Source organism: Octopus sinensis, linkage group LG17, assembly GCF_006345805.1.
Source record: "Octopus sinensis linkage group LG17, ASM634580v1, whole genome shotgun sequence".
NCBI lineage: Eukaryota > Metazoa > Mollusca > Cephalopoda > Octopoda > Octopodidae > Octopus > Octopus sinensis.
This window is the reverse complement of record NC_043013.1, coordinates 5,621,476-5,637,852: the sequence shown is the minus strand read 5'-3', so window position 1 is coordinate 5,637,852 and position 16,377 is coordinate 5,621,476. Positions and strand designations below refer to the sequence as shown.

The 16,377-nt window shown below is 37.8% G+C and overlaps 1 protein-coding gene across 4 annotated transcripts in view; it reads right to left on the bottom strand.

Annotated features, from left to right (window-relative positions):
• Positions 1 to 8,282: 8,282 nt before the first annotated feature.
• The window catches only part of LOC115220766 (pyruvate dehydrogenase (acetyl-transferring) kinase, mitochondrial), a 139,079-nt gene continuing 130,984 nt past the window's right edge, over positions 8,283 to 16,377 (bottom strand). For all 4 annotated transcript variants that reach the window (XM_036510280.1, XM_029790907.2, XM_036510279.1 and 1 more), the window contains exons 11-12: positions 14,057 to 14,170; positions 8,283 to 10,480 (exon numbers count right to left, since the gene is read on the bottom strand). In XM_036510280.1, the coding sequence (XP_036366173.1) occupies positions 10,352 to 10,480; positions 14,057 to 14,170 (243 nt within the window). In that variant the 3' untranslated portion in view covers positions 8,283 to 10,351. The remainder of the gene's footprint in view (positions 10,481 to 14,056; positions 14,171 to 16,377) is intronic.

The window sequence follows — 16,377 nt, the reverse complement described above, 5'->3', positions numbered from 1 at the left end:
ACACACACACACACACACTCTTTAACCTGTTTCAGCTCCAAAGCTGCGGCCATGCTGGGGCACCACATTTGGCTGTGCTACACCTTCATTATTTGAAACCTCCTCTGATGTGTGGCATTTGGTGAATGAGGGAGTTTGATGCTGCTGCCCTCATCTGGGTTTCCTACCATGAGATAGGTTCATCTGGAACCCTTGACAGGAGGAGATCCAGCTTTGTTCTGAAGACACCTACATCCACACCCATGCAGGTCTCTCAGGCATTTTGGAAGGATCCCTTGAAACCCAAGTTGTTGCAGTATCTCATCCCGTATATATATGCTTATAATCTAGTAGCTCTGTGTCAGCAAGACTTGAAAAAATATAGAAAAAAGTGAAAAGGGTACAGTGAACTTGCTGTGAGGAGTGGAATATCCAATGTTTCAGATTCAATCCTTCATTAGGGGGCAGGGAAAAAGAGGAAACAGTCAAACAGATTTACATTATTTACATTTGATGGATATTTGTCCTCATCTTGTTTGTTAACACGTTTTGGCTGATATATCCTCCATCCTTCTTCAGGAGTCTTGGGGAAATTTTGAACCTGGGTTCTCATTCCTAAGGTATTTTTCGATGTTATTATTATTATTGTTATTATTATTCAGGTAACTGCCTGGAATCGAACTTGGAATCTTGGGGTTAGTAGCCCGCGCTCTTAACCACTATGCCATATGCCCATAGAACTGTAAAGTCAAACAGAATTTACATCCTCTCAGCTTGAAAAACTGGCTGAAACTGATTTTTTTTCTCTGCCCCCTGATGAAGGACTGAATCCCGAACATTGGATATTCCACTCCTCACAGCAAGTTCACTGTACCCCTTTCGCTTTTTTCTATATATGTATATATATTGCTGTCATATGATAGGTAACTTTGGAAGTATGCTTTTGCCACCCTGGGTAATATCAGGGTATCTGACATACATATCTTTTATCTATTTGCTTCAGTCATTTGATTGTGGCACCACCTTGAAGAATTTCAGTTGAACAAATTGACTGCAGGACTTACTTTTTTTAAGCTTGGTACGGATTCTATTGGCCTTATTGCTGAACCACAAACAAACTAACACAAGTTGTCAAGCAGTGGCGGGGGACAAACACCGACACAAAAACATATATAAGAGGGAGTGCTGAAAAGTTCCTGGCTTTAAGGGTGTCACGAAAGGCTTGGTTGGAGGCCCAGCCTTCCAAGTTCTTTTACAAGGATTAGAAAAACTGAAGGACCGCTGCAATAAGTGTGTGAATCTGAGAAGGGAATATATTGAATAAAATCTTCCTGTTTCTTCTTTTACCCAAAGCTAGGAACTTTCAGCAGCTCCTCATATATAAGGCATATATATATATATAGAAAATTGTAAAAAGTAAAAAACTACAGAAGGCTTGTTTTAAAAGGTTAAAGAATATATATTTGAGTCAATATGTCTGAAGAATATTATAAATTTTTTTCTTACAATGACATAGTTTAGAAGAAATAAGAAATTTGAAAAGCTGAACGCGAAACCGGTCATTTCTTCTAAACTATGTCATTGTAAGAAAAAAATTTATAATATTCTTCAGACATATTGACTCAAATATATATTTTTTAACCTTTTAAAACAAGCCTTCTGTAGTTTTTTCACTTTTTACTATTTTCTATATATTCAACCACGTGCTTTCACAAACCAACTTTCTCATCTATATATATATATATACACACACAGGGTGTTCAAAAAGTCTCTGCAGTGAATTTTTTCCATCCTGTACTTTACAATGGCACTACTTCAAGATCTTTTCAGAGAACAGATTATTTCGAAGGGACTTTGGCCACTAAGATCACCTGATTTAACACCGCTAGACTTTTTTTTCTGTGGAATAAAGTAAAGGATCAGTGTACAAGAATTGCTCAAAAACCATTAAATACTTACTGCAGAGAAATTTTTTGAACACCGTATATAATATGGGCTTCTTTCAGTTTCCTTCTACCAAATCTACTCACAAGGCTTTGCTCAGTAGAAAGCACTTGCCCAAGGTGCCATGCAGTTGGACTGAACCAGGAACCATGTGGTTGGTAAGCACCTTAAAATAAAATTAAATCTAATTTATCATTTTGTTTTTGTCTTACGCCTGCTGTATGGGTTTATGGTGTGGGGTGTCAGGGGTGTTTAGGGTGTAGTTCTTTCCTGTGGGGGAAGAGAGGAACAGACAGGAAAATATGGTAGGTGTGTGTGTTCGTATGCATGTTTTTTTTATGCGTGAGTTTGTGCATGTGTATGGTTGTGTTCCTGTGTCCTTGTGTGTGTGTGTGGCTGTACTTATTTGTGTGTGTGTGTGTGCCTGAGCTTGAATATGTGCATGCACATGCTTATGTATGTGTGTGTGTGGTTGTGGTCTTGAGCATGTATGTACATATCTGACCATACTACCCATTTACCTACCTACCTATTTATCTATCTACCACCCTCCCCACCTACCTAACATAAACACCTAGCTAACTACCTACCCATCTGTCTATGTATATATCCATGTACCTGCTTACCTACCTGTCCACACAGATGCACACCTTATGGGTGGTATCAGTGGCATTGAGGTATCTCTACCTCCTACATGTATTTCCTATTCAGTAGGGGTAATGTTTCATTTATGAGGTCATACTCTAATATTTGTTTAAGTGATAGACCCCTTGAGTGTTTGGACAAAATATAGATGTTAATTCACCCCAGCATGTTGCCATGTTGGTTTCGGCATGCAGAGAACATATGGACAACTGTTTCCCATCATTATACTCTCCCCAGTGTTTGTTTAGTCTTTCCACTAGACTCACAGATGTCTCCCCAATGTATGCAGTGTTCCTGTCCTTACAAACCTCTTCCATGTAACTTATGCTGTAAAATGTGTTCCTACTTTTACAGTCGATCCTGGTGTTTAAGTTACATACCACACAGTTCCTACCTGTGCATGTGGCATTGTCAAAGGGTTATGTCCTAAATAACTACAATCTGATGGACTTCCTTGGTTTCCCAACAATCTTAATGTTAAGTTTGATGTCCTTCATAGCCTCCCTAAAACTACAGGTGAACTCCCCACGGAGTGTGGCCTCTACAAACATCACTCCTTGATATTTATCAGCCTTATACCATGTGTTCACCCTGCTTTCCCACAAATCCTCTGTATACTCTTCCGGTGTTTACTTTGGTATCTAGGACAGGTTCCACTGGCATCATTACTCAAACCCTATCTTTCTGCTCATATCCAGAGAACTGCATATCTTCTTGTTTCATAGGGTTCACACAGGAGGGATACACTGTTCATTATCCTAAGTTTGCTAATTTTCACATTGTGTGGCAAAGCTTTGTACTCTTGCAGAATGGTAGGATTCCTGGAAACCAAGGTTGGGAAATTCTGCATTAGACAGTGTAGTCCAAGACATTCACATTTTTTAAGAAAATCTTTTATTTGTTTCAGTCAAAGAGATTGACCCAAGTACTTATATTTTTTTCAAGTATGGTACTTTTGCTAAACTAAGTTATAGGGATGTAAACAAACCAACACTGGTTGTAAAGGGTGGGGGACAGACATAAACACACACATATATATATACTAGCTTAGAAGCTGCCCTATCAGGAGGCTTTTAAGCTACTGACCCTAAATGGGAAGATCTGCAAACAGATCTCATTTTGGAGAATTTGTTACAATTGCTTCCTCCAAAGTCATATCCCAATGATGACCATAGTTGTTGCTAAAAACCACGTAAAAAAAAAACACCAAAAATAATTGCTGGATTTTGCAATTAATTTTGATTATTCCCAAAATTTATTTCCAAGTTATAAAAATTGTTATTGTACAAAAAAATTTGTCGTTAAAAATCATGTACAAAAATTGCCAAAAACAATGGCAATAATGAAAACTTGGGAATTCAAAATTTCAGGATTGCGGGTCTGGATTCGGTCCAGAAAGTTTTTAACTTACTCGTGGAGTCGGCCTAATTCCAAAATGGTATATGTTGGGCTACGGCCTCTAGGAGTAAAGTTGAAAAAGTGTGACACACAGACATTTGTATTTATTATATTAGACAATGGGTTTCCACCTTGTTTCTGTTTACCAAATTCACAGATTGCTGCAACATGAAACTGAACCCAAAACACTGTGGTAGCAAAGCAAGCTTCTTAATCACATGGCCAAGCCTGTGCCTAACATAAAACTGGAAAGCCTTGGATCATGGGTCTAGCCCAATCAGGACTGACCCAGGGCTAAACAACAACAACAAAGGCAACATAACAAAACAACAAAATAAATTTAAACAGACAAAAATATAATATTGATTTTATTCTGTTTTCTAGTATTGATTTAATTTTTTTTTCTTTTTTTTTAAACCATTTTTTTTTTATATTTTGATAGTCATTTTGTGTGAAGACAAATCAGTTGATGACATGAAAATAATAATTAATAAATTAATAATAATAATAATAATAGTAATAATTATTTGTAGTGTAGGCACAGAGCCACAAATTCAGGGCGGGAGTGGGGGGGAGAGCTAGTTGATTAAATCAACCCCAGTACTTGACTGGTACTTTATTTTATTGACTCCTTCCGGATGGATGAAAGGAGAAGTTGTCATCAGTGGGATTTGAACTCGAAATGCCACTAAGCATTACACCCAACTCCCAAGCAATTTTGCCAGCTCACCTCCTTCTTAATAATAATAATAATAATAATAATAATCCTTTCTACTATAGGCTCAAGGCCTGAAATTTTTGGGGAAGGGGGCCAGTCTAATCAACTGGCCCCCTTCCCAGCATGCAACTAGTACTTAATTCATTGACCCCGAAAGGATGAAAGGCAAAGTTGACCTCAGCAGAATTTGAACTCAAAACGTAGTGAGAGATGAAATACTGCCAAGCATTTTGCCCGGCGTGCTAACGATTCTGCCAGCACACTGCCTTCTTAATGATGTTTCTAGTGTAGGCACAAGGCCATGGATTTGATGGGGAGAGAGGCTTACTCGATAAAAATCACACCCCTGCACTCCACTTCAATACTTGACTGGTACTTTATTTTATTGATCCCATCCGGAAGGATGAAAGGCAAAGTCGACCTCAGTGAGGATTTGAACTCAGAATGTAAAGAGCTGGATGAAATGCCTTCCAGCATTTGATCCAACGCCATAACAATTCAGCCAAACTGCCACCCTAAGTACTATCAATAATAATAATAGCAATGATGATGATGATGATGATTGTAATAATGATAATGATAATAATAATAATAATAATAATAATAAACCATAGAAATTCATCTGTTTCGACTACGCATCAACACCGGTTGTGCACCAAGGGGGCGCTAGTGATGCACAAAAATACCACCATTTCAAACAATCAACTAGTTCAACTAGATTTTTGACAAACTTGAAATAAATGTCTAATTATTTCGACCAAGGGTAGATTAGAGTGTTGGGGGTGGAGGCGGGACAGGGTTAGTAAGTGAAGGTGTGGAGGAGGAGGAGGCTGTCTGCTTGTTAATTGTGTGTGTGTGGTTTGTTAGAGAAGGGTCTGATAATTGGTTATGGCAACGAGGAATCCAGATGATAAATGGCATCACAGCAGCAGTGGGTTTGTATGTTTGACCACAGGGACTATTACCTGAAATTGTATATATGTGTGTGTATAATAATATGTATCTATTTATATGGAGTTAAATACGTGTCCAGTCAAAGAGTGACCAATGGTTTCACACCCACGAAATGCTGGTCAGACTCCAATGATGAGTCATCAGTAAAGCTATGTGCCTTAAGGATGTGAAACCATTGGTCACACTATGACTAGACACGGATTTAGCTTCTTCACATTACTTCTTGAACTTTTAGAGTAGGTTTCTTTTTGGATATATGATCCACTGACGATATATGTATATGTATATATATATATATATATATATATATAACAGTTGCAGCATGGAAGGTATTTATAAGCCATTTAAGAAACACAAACACCGTTAGATTCACTTCAACATTTAAATTTAATTTACCAGAATTTTGTCAGTGAACAGGTCGCGATCTCAAATCGATGAAAATATTTTGGCAAATTAAATTTAAATGTTGAAGTGAATCTAACGGTTTTTGTGTGTTTTTAAATGGCTTATAAACACCTTCCACACTGCAATTGTTTTCGTTCCAGCACATGATCTCAGATCAGGTCACTTGCTATGCAAGTACATCACCGTAATATATATATATATACACACACACACACATATATATACATGGTTGGCCAAAAGTCAGCTGACAGTAAATCAAAACCATTTAATTCCAAGGTTTATTTATGTTTAACAACTGAATGAATTTAATAAAGGCATCTAAATATGAAACATGAAAATTGTTCAAACTGAAGTCCTTCTTGAGTGACACATTTTTCAATTCGAGTCAATAAAGAATTACAGATGGCATTTATGGAATTTTGATTTACTGTTGGGTGACTTTTGGCCAACCATGTAGGTGCATATATATATATATATATATATATATACACACACATACACACAAATGCCCATACATGCATATACTTACATACACACATATTTATACAAATACACACACACATATATATATATGAGTGTGTGTGTATATAGATATATATCTACACATATATACACATACATACCTATACATGAATACGTACATGCCTGTGCATACACACACACACACACACACATAAACAAACACTCATATGGAAGAGAGTAGATTCCATTTCTCAGGTTGCAGGTCTTTAGGAGTGTTGGCCATATTCTATGCAATATCTTTAAACAATGGCAAGTGAGGGCATGAAGATGGAGGGCAAACCAAGATAGGGACGAACAGACATTGATGTCTGTGCTTGGTGTGGAACTGTCTGATGCCATTAACACCACTGATGGAAATAAGACAAAAGTAGCAAAGACTCAAGGGATTCTGTGGAGCCCCCTTATTCATTTTGGAGCAGCCAATATTGCTGGTAGAAAGGAAAAGGAAAGTGAGAGATGCTTATGGAGGTGGCAGGGTCTGAACTGGAAATGAAAGATGTTGATAGGTTCAGAGCAGAGGACACAGGCGGGACTGGAATATGTAGAAAACCAATGAGTATCCACCAGAATAAAAGGAGCAGAAAGAGTATTGTAGCCAGAGAGAAGCTTATATGACTAAATCACTGGGGTTTGGAAGCTGACAGAAGAGAGAGAGAGAGCTGACTAGAAGAATCTATTTTTGGAGATACTGTGGAAATGGAGCCAGCTGGGTCGTGGTTCCTTCTAAGATGACTGTCTGATGTGCTCCCATCCTTGGCCAATCTTCAAACAGTGGAGGTTGTAGTGATACTATTAACTGCCATCTGTATGGAGACTAAGAGACTAAACACCACTGAGACATTTTCTGGCAGAATGCAATTCATGTCTTGCAGGATATTCTTTCTGGTATAACCAAGTCTTGAAGATGTTTACTAATGTGCCAAAGCATCATCATCATCATCATCATCATTGCTGTCAGGGCAATTGACACTGAGCTGTACCCTCTGTTTACACACAAGGCAAGTGGAAGTGTAACAAAAGAAAAGCCAGATTCTCTGAATGGTGCTAATAAGTGGAAGGTAAAGTGGGATTTGGAAGAGGTGTTCATAAGCCCAGGCCCTACCTATTATGGCAATAACAAAGCAATGCTCCAACCTTATCATTTGGTCCATCTTAACCAAAGGAATTCTCGATTTTGAGTTAATTGTACCATTGGAAGTCAATAGGGAGTGGGTGTACACACATGTGCGTGTGTGTATCCATCTATATATATATATATATATATATATATATATAGTCTTATACTAGTTTTAATCACTGGACTGTGGTCATGCTGGAACACCACCTTCAAGGGCATAGTTGAGATTACATTGACTATTATAATGACCTTGAGAAGAGGGTAAAGCAGACCTAGGTGGGATTTGAACTCAGAATGTAAAGGTACATAACTGAATATCACGAGTCGTTTTCATTGATGCTCTACTGATTCTGTTATATATCTGCCATATTTTATTTTATGACAAGAGAAATTCCTCTCCTTCAGTTTGAGGAGTGACGGATCTGGTGATAGAAACAGAGGCATCCGTGAATCTTGAGACCAAAATGGGTTTACACAAGGCACGGTGGCTCATCCCCCGTCTCCCTTGCTCCTCAGCTGAAAAATTGGGTCCAGAACATCCTGGACCCAGAATGCAGCTTAAGAAGATTGTTTCTTTATGCAAACTGAGTTACTATTGGCTCATCAGGACCAAACATTATAAAAGGTCCTCGCCGTTTCCCACCAGCGTGGCCCACTTTCTTGCTCTTAACAAGAACCTCCATCAAGTGAGTTTGTATTTACTAGTCAAGCATAGTCCTGCTCATTTGGGATATGACCTAGTGATCAACTGCTTGCATCATGTAAACAGTGATCTTAGATATGTGCTCCAACAATTGGTCAGTCCTGTGACCATGCTTAGCCAGCATAGTCAACAGTGAGCATAGTTTCACCATTGAGTGACTCCACTATTGGAAAATAAAGCTTCGGTCAGGCTGATAGGATCTGCAACCCTGCTAAGTACCGTCTCCATTGTTCAATACAATGATCCTAAAGTATTGATACTAATCAATCAATCTATAATTTAGGCATGTCCACAGAGGCACAACATTCTACCAAGAAGCCCATATTTTTTACATTTCTTTCTTAATTCCTTGCAAAAATGATGGAAAGGATTCATTATTAATGACTTTTGAAAAAAAATTTGGACTTGGGGAAGTGAAGCTGCTACCTGTAGGAGGAGCAGTTGGAAGACTTTCACCGCTTTCAATGACTTCATAATGAGGTCAAATTTACTGACCTCTGACACAGTTGTTACCTCAACATCCTAAAGGACCTTGAACATACAATCCAGATTTTGAACTCAGATACCAAATTGGACCAACCCTGCAGAAAATACTATTTAACAATATATGGACATATACAGCCATGCAGATAGACATATAAACACTTACACATCCACACACATCTCTCTACTTCTTTCTCTCTCTTATATATATATATATGAAGAAAGATTTTTTTTAAATCAAAAATTTTTAATTATATCAAAAATTAACTTAAAATAACAAAATGGTAAGAACCCTTTGGAAGGTTCATGCCATCCTGGATTTTTTAAAAAAGAGTTTTATGTAATTAATAATTTTTAATTTAAGCAAATCTTGCTTCAAATATTGTGACTGTATAAAGAATTCTTTGCAAATCCTTTTATAAAATGTGTGTGTGCATGTGTGTATGTGTGTGTGTGTATATATATATATATATATATTTAGACACACACACACCCACCTACATGGTGGATCTGATTTTGTGAAAGACCTCACCATTAACAGCTTACAACCAGCAATATCCCTTTACAAAATTGCACATAAGCCATGAACCATCAAAATTCAAAATAATGCTGCCACAACAGCACAAAAGACGCCATTTTACAAGGGCCAATACATTTGTGCCTGTAGATGGCCCCTTGACACCTGATGCCAAGACCCACACTTTGGATAGGAACTTTCTCTGCACTCAACAACAGAATTGGAGTAAATTCTTAGCTGGTGAGATACAGGCTTTCAAAAGCCAAGTGTGCAGACACCTCAAGTTACTCTTGCTGTTGGAATTGAACCAGGGACTGGCTCATTAGAAACCTACTGACTAGTAATGTTATTGTTCTCAAATGTACAATATATATATAAGGAAAAAAAAAACATTTATCAACAGCAAGAGTGAAGGAGGAGGAGGGGTAGGAGGAAAAGAAGGAGGAGGTAAAGAAGAAGAAGAAGAAGTAGTAGTAGTAGTAGTAGTAGTAGAGGTCTAAGGTGAAGATAAAAAGAAAAATGAGTAAAAAAAAAAAAAAGGGGGGGGGTTGTACAGAGGGAGAAAGAAGGACCAGGAGGTCAAATTGAAATCATCTTTCTGGAACCAAATAAAGAAATTCTAGTTAGAGAGCAAGAAATCTTGGAATCAGTTCCTTCGTCCAGCTTGCTCTCATTTAAAAAATAAAAAAAAGAAGTAAAGAAAGATGAAGATATTTTTCAGTTTGTAAAATGTCCACTTCAAATCCATTTTTTAAAAACTCTACATTTTTGTTTATTTAAAACTTTCCATTTTCAGCAGCCAAAGCCTCTGACCAAAACAGCTCTTGGTACAATAGTCGCTACTAGCTGTGACTCATGCTCGTACAGTCGTCCGAACCAGCTGTGACTCGTGTTGTTGTTGTTTGTAGGTAACAGTGATCGCAGCTAGTCGTGACTCATGTTGTTGTTTGGTTGCATTTGTCACTACTAACTGCGACTCATGTTCGTACCAGCCCCTGGAGAACTCCAGTCTGAGATGAGGGTATCTGTATGGTACATTCTTGAAGCAGTCGTGTTGTAAACAGGCAGAAGTTCATTTGCTTCACTTGGAAACAACTAAAATGAAATTCAGAAAAACAGCAAAGTTTAAATGTTTATTTCAAACTTCGGTTTTTTGGGGAGGGGCTTTTTTTGTTTAAAAAAATAAAAATATTGTTAAGGAAAAGAAAAGAGAAATTAAGAAAACTTCTAACAATGCAAAAATTTTTACAAAAACCTTTATGTTTCTGGTGCTCCTTTTCTTTCCCTTGTTTCAAATATAAAGATTTTTCAATAATTTTTTTGCTTTTTATTCCTAGATTTGTTAGGTTGATTCTAGGATAAGATGTGTTAGAGCTAGTATCATTTTGTTTCATCATCAACATCATCATTTAACGTCTTTCTTCCATGCTGGCATGGGTGGGATGGTTTCATAAGAGTCAGCCAGGCAGAAGCCTGCACCAGACTTCTGTGATTGTTTTTGCAGGATTTTTACAGCTGGATGCCCTTCCTAATACCAACCACTCAGCAGAGTGGGCTTAGTGCTTTTTATGGGGCACAAACACAGGCGAGGTCAGCTTTGGCAAGGTTTTTACAGCTGGATGCCCTTCCGAACACAAACCACTTTTCAGTGTGGACTGGGTGCTTTTAAGTGACACCTGCACTGACAAGGTTTTGCAAGACACACACAAAAAGGGTTGTACAGAGGGAGAAAGAAGGACCAGGAGGTCAACTGGTTGGAAAGATGTAAGATTGAAGTCATCTTTCTGGAACCAAATAAGAAATTCTAGTTAGGGAGCAAGACTTCTTGTTTATTATCAAAATAATTAGTCATTGAGTGCTGGGATGTTAACAGCATTAATAAATCGATTTAGAGATTGTTTTATTTTGTCTAGTATTAGAATTATGTTATTATTAGGGAACTGAAATTCTTGGAGTGGCTGGCATTAGGATGGGCATCCAGCCGTAGAAACCTTGCCAAATCAGATTCAAACCTGGTGCAGCCCCTAGCTTACCAGTTTCCAGTCAAACCATCCAACTGATGCCAGCATGGAAGGAGGACATTTTCTGCATTGCTACAAGCATTTCTATCTTCCCTTTTCTTTTTCCTTCTCCGATACTACAATGCTTCAAGCAAACTACAACGCTCTCATTAACATAGTTGAGGTTTAAGAATTTCCTGATCTTTATAATTTAACTATTTTGATACCAACCAGCCTCAGACTGGCCCTGGTTCTGTGATGCCAATTTCCTGTTCAAAATGATCTAAACCAGTGGCTCTCAACTAGGGTCCAGAATAACCCTTGAGAGCCCATATATGATTTTGTGCAATACATTGGTTAGACTTCTACAATACACAAGATATTTTTAACATTTTTTAAAAATAGAGTTCCTGATAATATTTAATTAGGAAAAAAAGGATTTTTTAAACACTGAATGTTTTATGGGGGACCAGGAGAGTAAATAGGAATCAAAGGGATCCATAGGAACATTCCATCAAAATTTTTTGGTAATTTATGGTTCAAAAGCAATATATTTTAAACAAAAGAGCCTTAAATTAAAACCTTCCATCAAAATGGTATGTTAATCTATGTTCCAAACACTAGCTTAAGTTATTTTGCTAAATTCTTAATTTATTTTCAAAATTAATTTAAACAAAGGCAGTGTATTTCAACAGAAATAGGATAACAAAAGGGTTAAGAATTCACTAATTTCAAAAAAAAAAAAAAAAACTATTGATAATTCAGATTTCGTGGTGAAAATGTTGGACTTGACAAGATTTGAAAGACCAAACTATTTCGGCCAGTGTTGTTCTGCTGTCTCGCAGAGCAAGGGAGGTAACTCTCCCAGCTCCATTTGCACCAAACGGCATTGGTGTTACTTGGGATAGTCAGAGTTCTTCTTTCGCCTCCATTCCAGAATGCTTTTCTCCCTCTACAATCCATTCAATTACCACACTAAAATGGATGCTACTTGTAACTCCTCCAACAAAGAATTATTTTGTTTATTTACCTATTTCTTTATTACCCACAAGGGGCTAAACATAGAGGGGACAAACAAGGACAGACATAGGTATTAAGTTGATTACATCGACCCCAGTGCGTAACTGGTACTTAATTTATCGACCCCGAAAGGATGAAAGGCAAAGTCGACCTTGGCAGAATTTGAACTCACAACGTAACAGCAGACGAAATACGGCTACGCATTTCGCCCGGCGTGCTAACGATTCTGCCAGCTCACCTACCGATGGTTCCCCCTTCACGGCCCAGGTTGGGACCCAGCCACAATAAATAAATTCTCTTCATCTTTAGTCTTTCTCTCACACGTCTGCCAAAAAGCATTTCCCACTTCCTTCTCCAATTCACAAATCACTGTTCTATTTTCTTTCCTAAGATCAAAACCAGTCGTAATGGATCTAAATACAAATACACAAGGCCTCACCTTTACTGGAATGACTGTACACAGCAAAGTCCTTTTTACTTTAGCTTCTTCCTTTCATCAATTCAACCCATATTGCCATCCCAAGATATAACTCTTTACTCTTTTACTTGTTTCAGTCATTTGACTGTGGCCATGCTGGAGCATCGCCTTTAGTCGAAGAAATCAACCCCAGGACTTATTATTTGTAAGTCTAGTACTTATTCTATCGTTCTCTTTTGCCGAACTGCTAGGTTACAGGGACGTAAACACACCAGCATCGGTTGTCAAGCGATGTTGGGGGGACAAACACAGACACACACATATATATACATATATACGACGGGCTTCTTTCAGTTTCCGTCTACCAAATCCACTCATAAGGCTTTGGTTGGCCTGAGGCTATAGTAGAAGACACTTGTCCAAGGTGCCACGCAGTGGGACTGAACCCGGAACCATGTGGTTGGTAAGCAAGCTACTTACCACACAGCCAACAACCTGGATTTTTTCTTTTATCAAGCCAAACCATAACTTAAGTGCAGGTCACTGCTTTGTAATTGTCAGTTGGTAATTATTCACACCTGTTACAAATAATCAACAGGTATGTGTGATTGTTGGTTATTTGAAACATAGGTAACATGTTCAAACATTATCACTGCTACTTTCCTCAAAGTTGCTAAAGTATATAATCACTGTGGTGACATCAGGCTGTAGAAAATCTACCTCAACAAGTTGTGTCTGACCCATGCAAGTATGGAAAAAGGGATGTTAAAACACAATAACTATACCCACTTAACAGAATACAAAAACCTCAGTAATCCCTAAGTTGATGTCAGTGCTCGGACATTAAATGATGATGATGATGAAACTAGATGACGGATAACTCTTCCCCTGGACAGGAAGCCAGTCTATCTCAGGGAATACTCTCTACATTATTTAGTATCTTCTGATAACATCTAAAACTCAAAGTGAACTATCTTCTGAGTATTTCATTACCAGACCATCTTAGTTGGAAGTACAATACCATATTCAGTTGGCATTAACTAGGTAACTAGGCTTCCACAGAATCATAGCATGTTCTAAAGAACTAAACCATTGGCTTCTCCTCAAGAATACACAACGTCTTACTAGAAATGTAGCTATACCATAACTGTTGCACATAAACATTCAACTGGTGGAACTGTGGAGGTAGTCCATTGATGGAAAGAAGAGTTTTATTTAAAACGTTTAACTGACCTTTAGATAGATAAATGCATCAGTTCCAAAGCCTTCGACAGAACTAAGGATCAAATCTCCATGGAAGTAACGAGCGTAGAGACGAGACAATGGTAAGCCGTAACCATAACCAGCCTGTTGGAAAGAGAAACGGGAAGAAAACAATGGAGATATGGAGATTAATCATGGATATGTATTATTAGACACTAGAATGTTACACATCATACGAAATGTAACTTTGGAAGTATACTTTTGCCACCCTGGGTAATATCGAGAAATAATCATAATTAACTTTTATCAAATTTATTAGTATTTATACAAAATGATGAAATGAAGATCAATTTTCATAAAACCCATAAAATAACAAAATATTATTTTCAAACTGGTGAATGACAATTTTTTTTTATGAGCTGAATTTTTAAATTTTCAAAAGAAAAATATTTATTACCTTAAAATGAAATGAAATTAAACAAATTTCTCATTTGTATATTTGCCCTCACAGGGAACATTCAAAGATTATGAAATATGAACTCTTGATCGATGCAAGAATGGCTATGTGGTTAAGAAGCTTATTTCCCAAACATGTGGTCTTGGGTTCAGTCCCACTGTGTGGTGCCTTGGGCAAGTGTCTTCTGTTATAGCCTGAGAAACCGATCAATGCATTACATAGGGATTTGGTAAAGAGAAACGGAAACAAACCCGTCATTATAAGCTCGTGTGTGTACCCAAGTCTTGACATTGTGTGTTCCCATTCTTTCATAACAAACATGTCTGGCCACGGGGAACTATCACTTTGAAACAGGTGGGGGTTGGTGACAGGAAGAGCATCCGGTCATAGAAAATCTGCCTCAACAAATTCCGTCTGACCCACACAAACATGGAAAATTGGACGTTAAAACGTTGATGTTAATCATTAGAAAAAAAAGAGTTGTCTACCCTTTCCTTGAATAAAGACGTCAAGATGACGATAACAAGAAATCTGGAGATGATTAATTAGTGTTGCTGACTCGAGTTGTTAAGCTCAAGATCAGCGCTGACAGGATAAAAGGCATTCAAGCCGTGATAGCCTATGCATTTATTTATTTTACAGGAGTTGACTCCCTAAGAATGAATTACCCAATGTGTCTCTTTTTAAGACGGTAAGACGAAGTTTTAAGGGAGATTTGGATACTATTTTCAGCAGGTCAGGTGATCAGAGGAGGGGCAGGTATAGCTGTGTGGTTTCGAATCTCGCTTCCTAACCACATGGTTTCAGCTTCAGTCCCACAGCGTCAAGTGTCTTGTAATAATAGCTTCTGTCTAACCAAAAGGTTGCGTGTGAATTTGGTAAAACAGAAACTGAAAGCAGGCCATCGTAGATACGTGTGTGTGTATAGCTCTATATCATAAAATTCACATAGTTGAGATCCGGCAGACTATTAGAAAACCTCTTGATGGCAGGTTGTTTGTGTCCATCCTTGGACGAGATACTTTTATTAAGACTCAATCGTCAGACAACCAATGAAAAAGGGTGCAGTTATCTCCCTTCCAAGAGTTGAGTTTAGTTTTTTACGAATCGACTCAAGTACATATTTCCTTTTTAAGCCTGGTACTTATTTTATCGATCTCTTTTGCCGAACCGCTATGTTACGGGGACTTAAACATACCAACACCGGCTGTCGAGCGGTGGTGGAGGAAAACTACAGAAACAAAGACACACGCACACAAAGCTTTCAGTTTTCGTCCACCAAATTCACTCACAAGGCTTTGGCCAACCGGAGGCTTTAGTAGAATAGTCAATTTACAGTTTGGAACCCATTAACGAAAACAAAAGACTAAAAAAAAAAGAGCGTACTAAGTGTAAAAAAAAAATGTGTAGAGAAGGAATATTAAAAAAAAAAATTGCGCAAACGAACGGGGATGGTGGTGGTGATGGTGGGGGAGTTCGTAAAATTCACCAGATTCGATTTTCCTTCATAACTTTCAGGAAAATGGATATATATTGATGAATTGTTAAAGAAATACCGTTCAAATGACACAAATTTTCTGGGGGAAAATGTTTTCCGAAGGGGACTGTCAGAAAGTTCACACGATCCGTTTTTTCCCCTCATAACTTTCAGGATCTACTTTTTGTTTGCATAGTCGTTTTCTACACGTTTTTTTTTAACACCTATTGGACTGTTTTGGATAAATGATATCCCATAGTGGGTTACACCCATAACCCCTATCTTACTTTGTACTATATATATATATTTTTCTCTCCTTATTTTTTCTGTGTCCCTTTCTGTAGAAGAGCGTAGGCTCAAAACGTAGAAGACTTTTTCTATTCCTGGCAAATATACTTCACAATGTCGTGCAGCTAC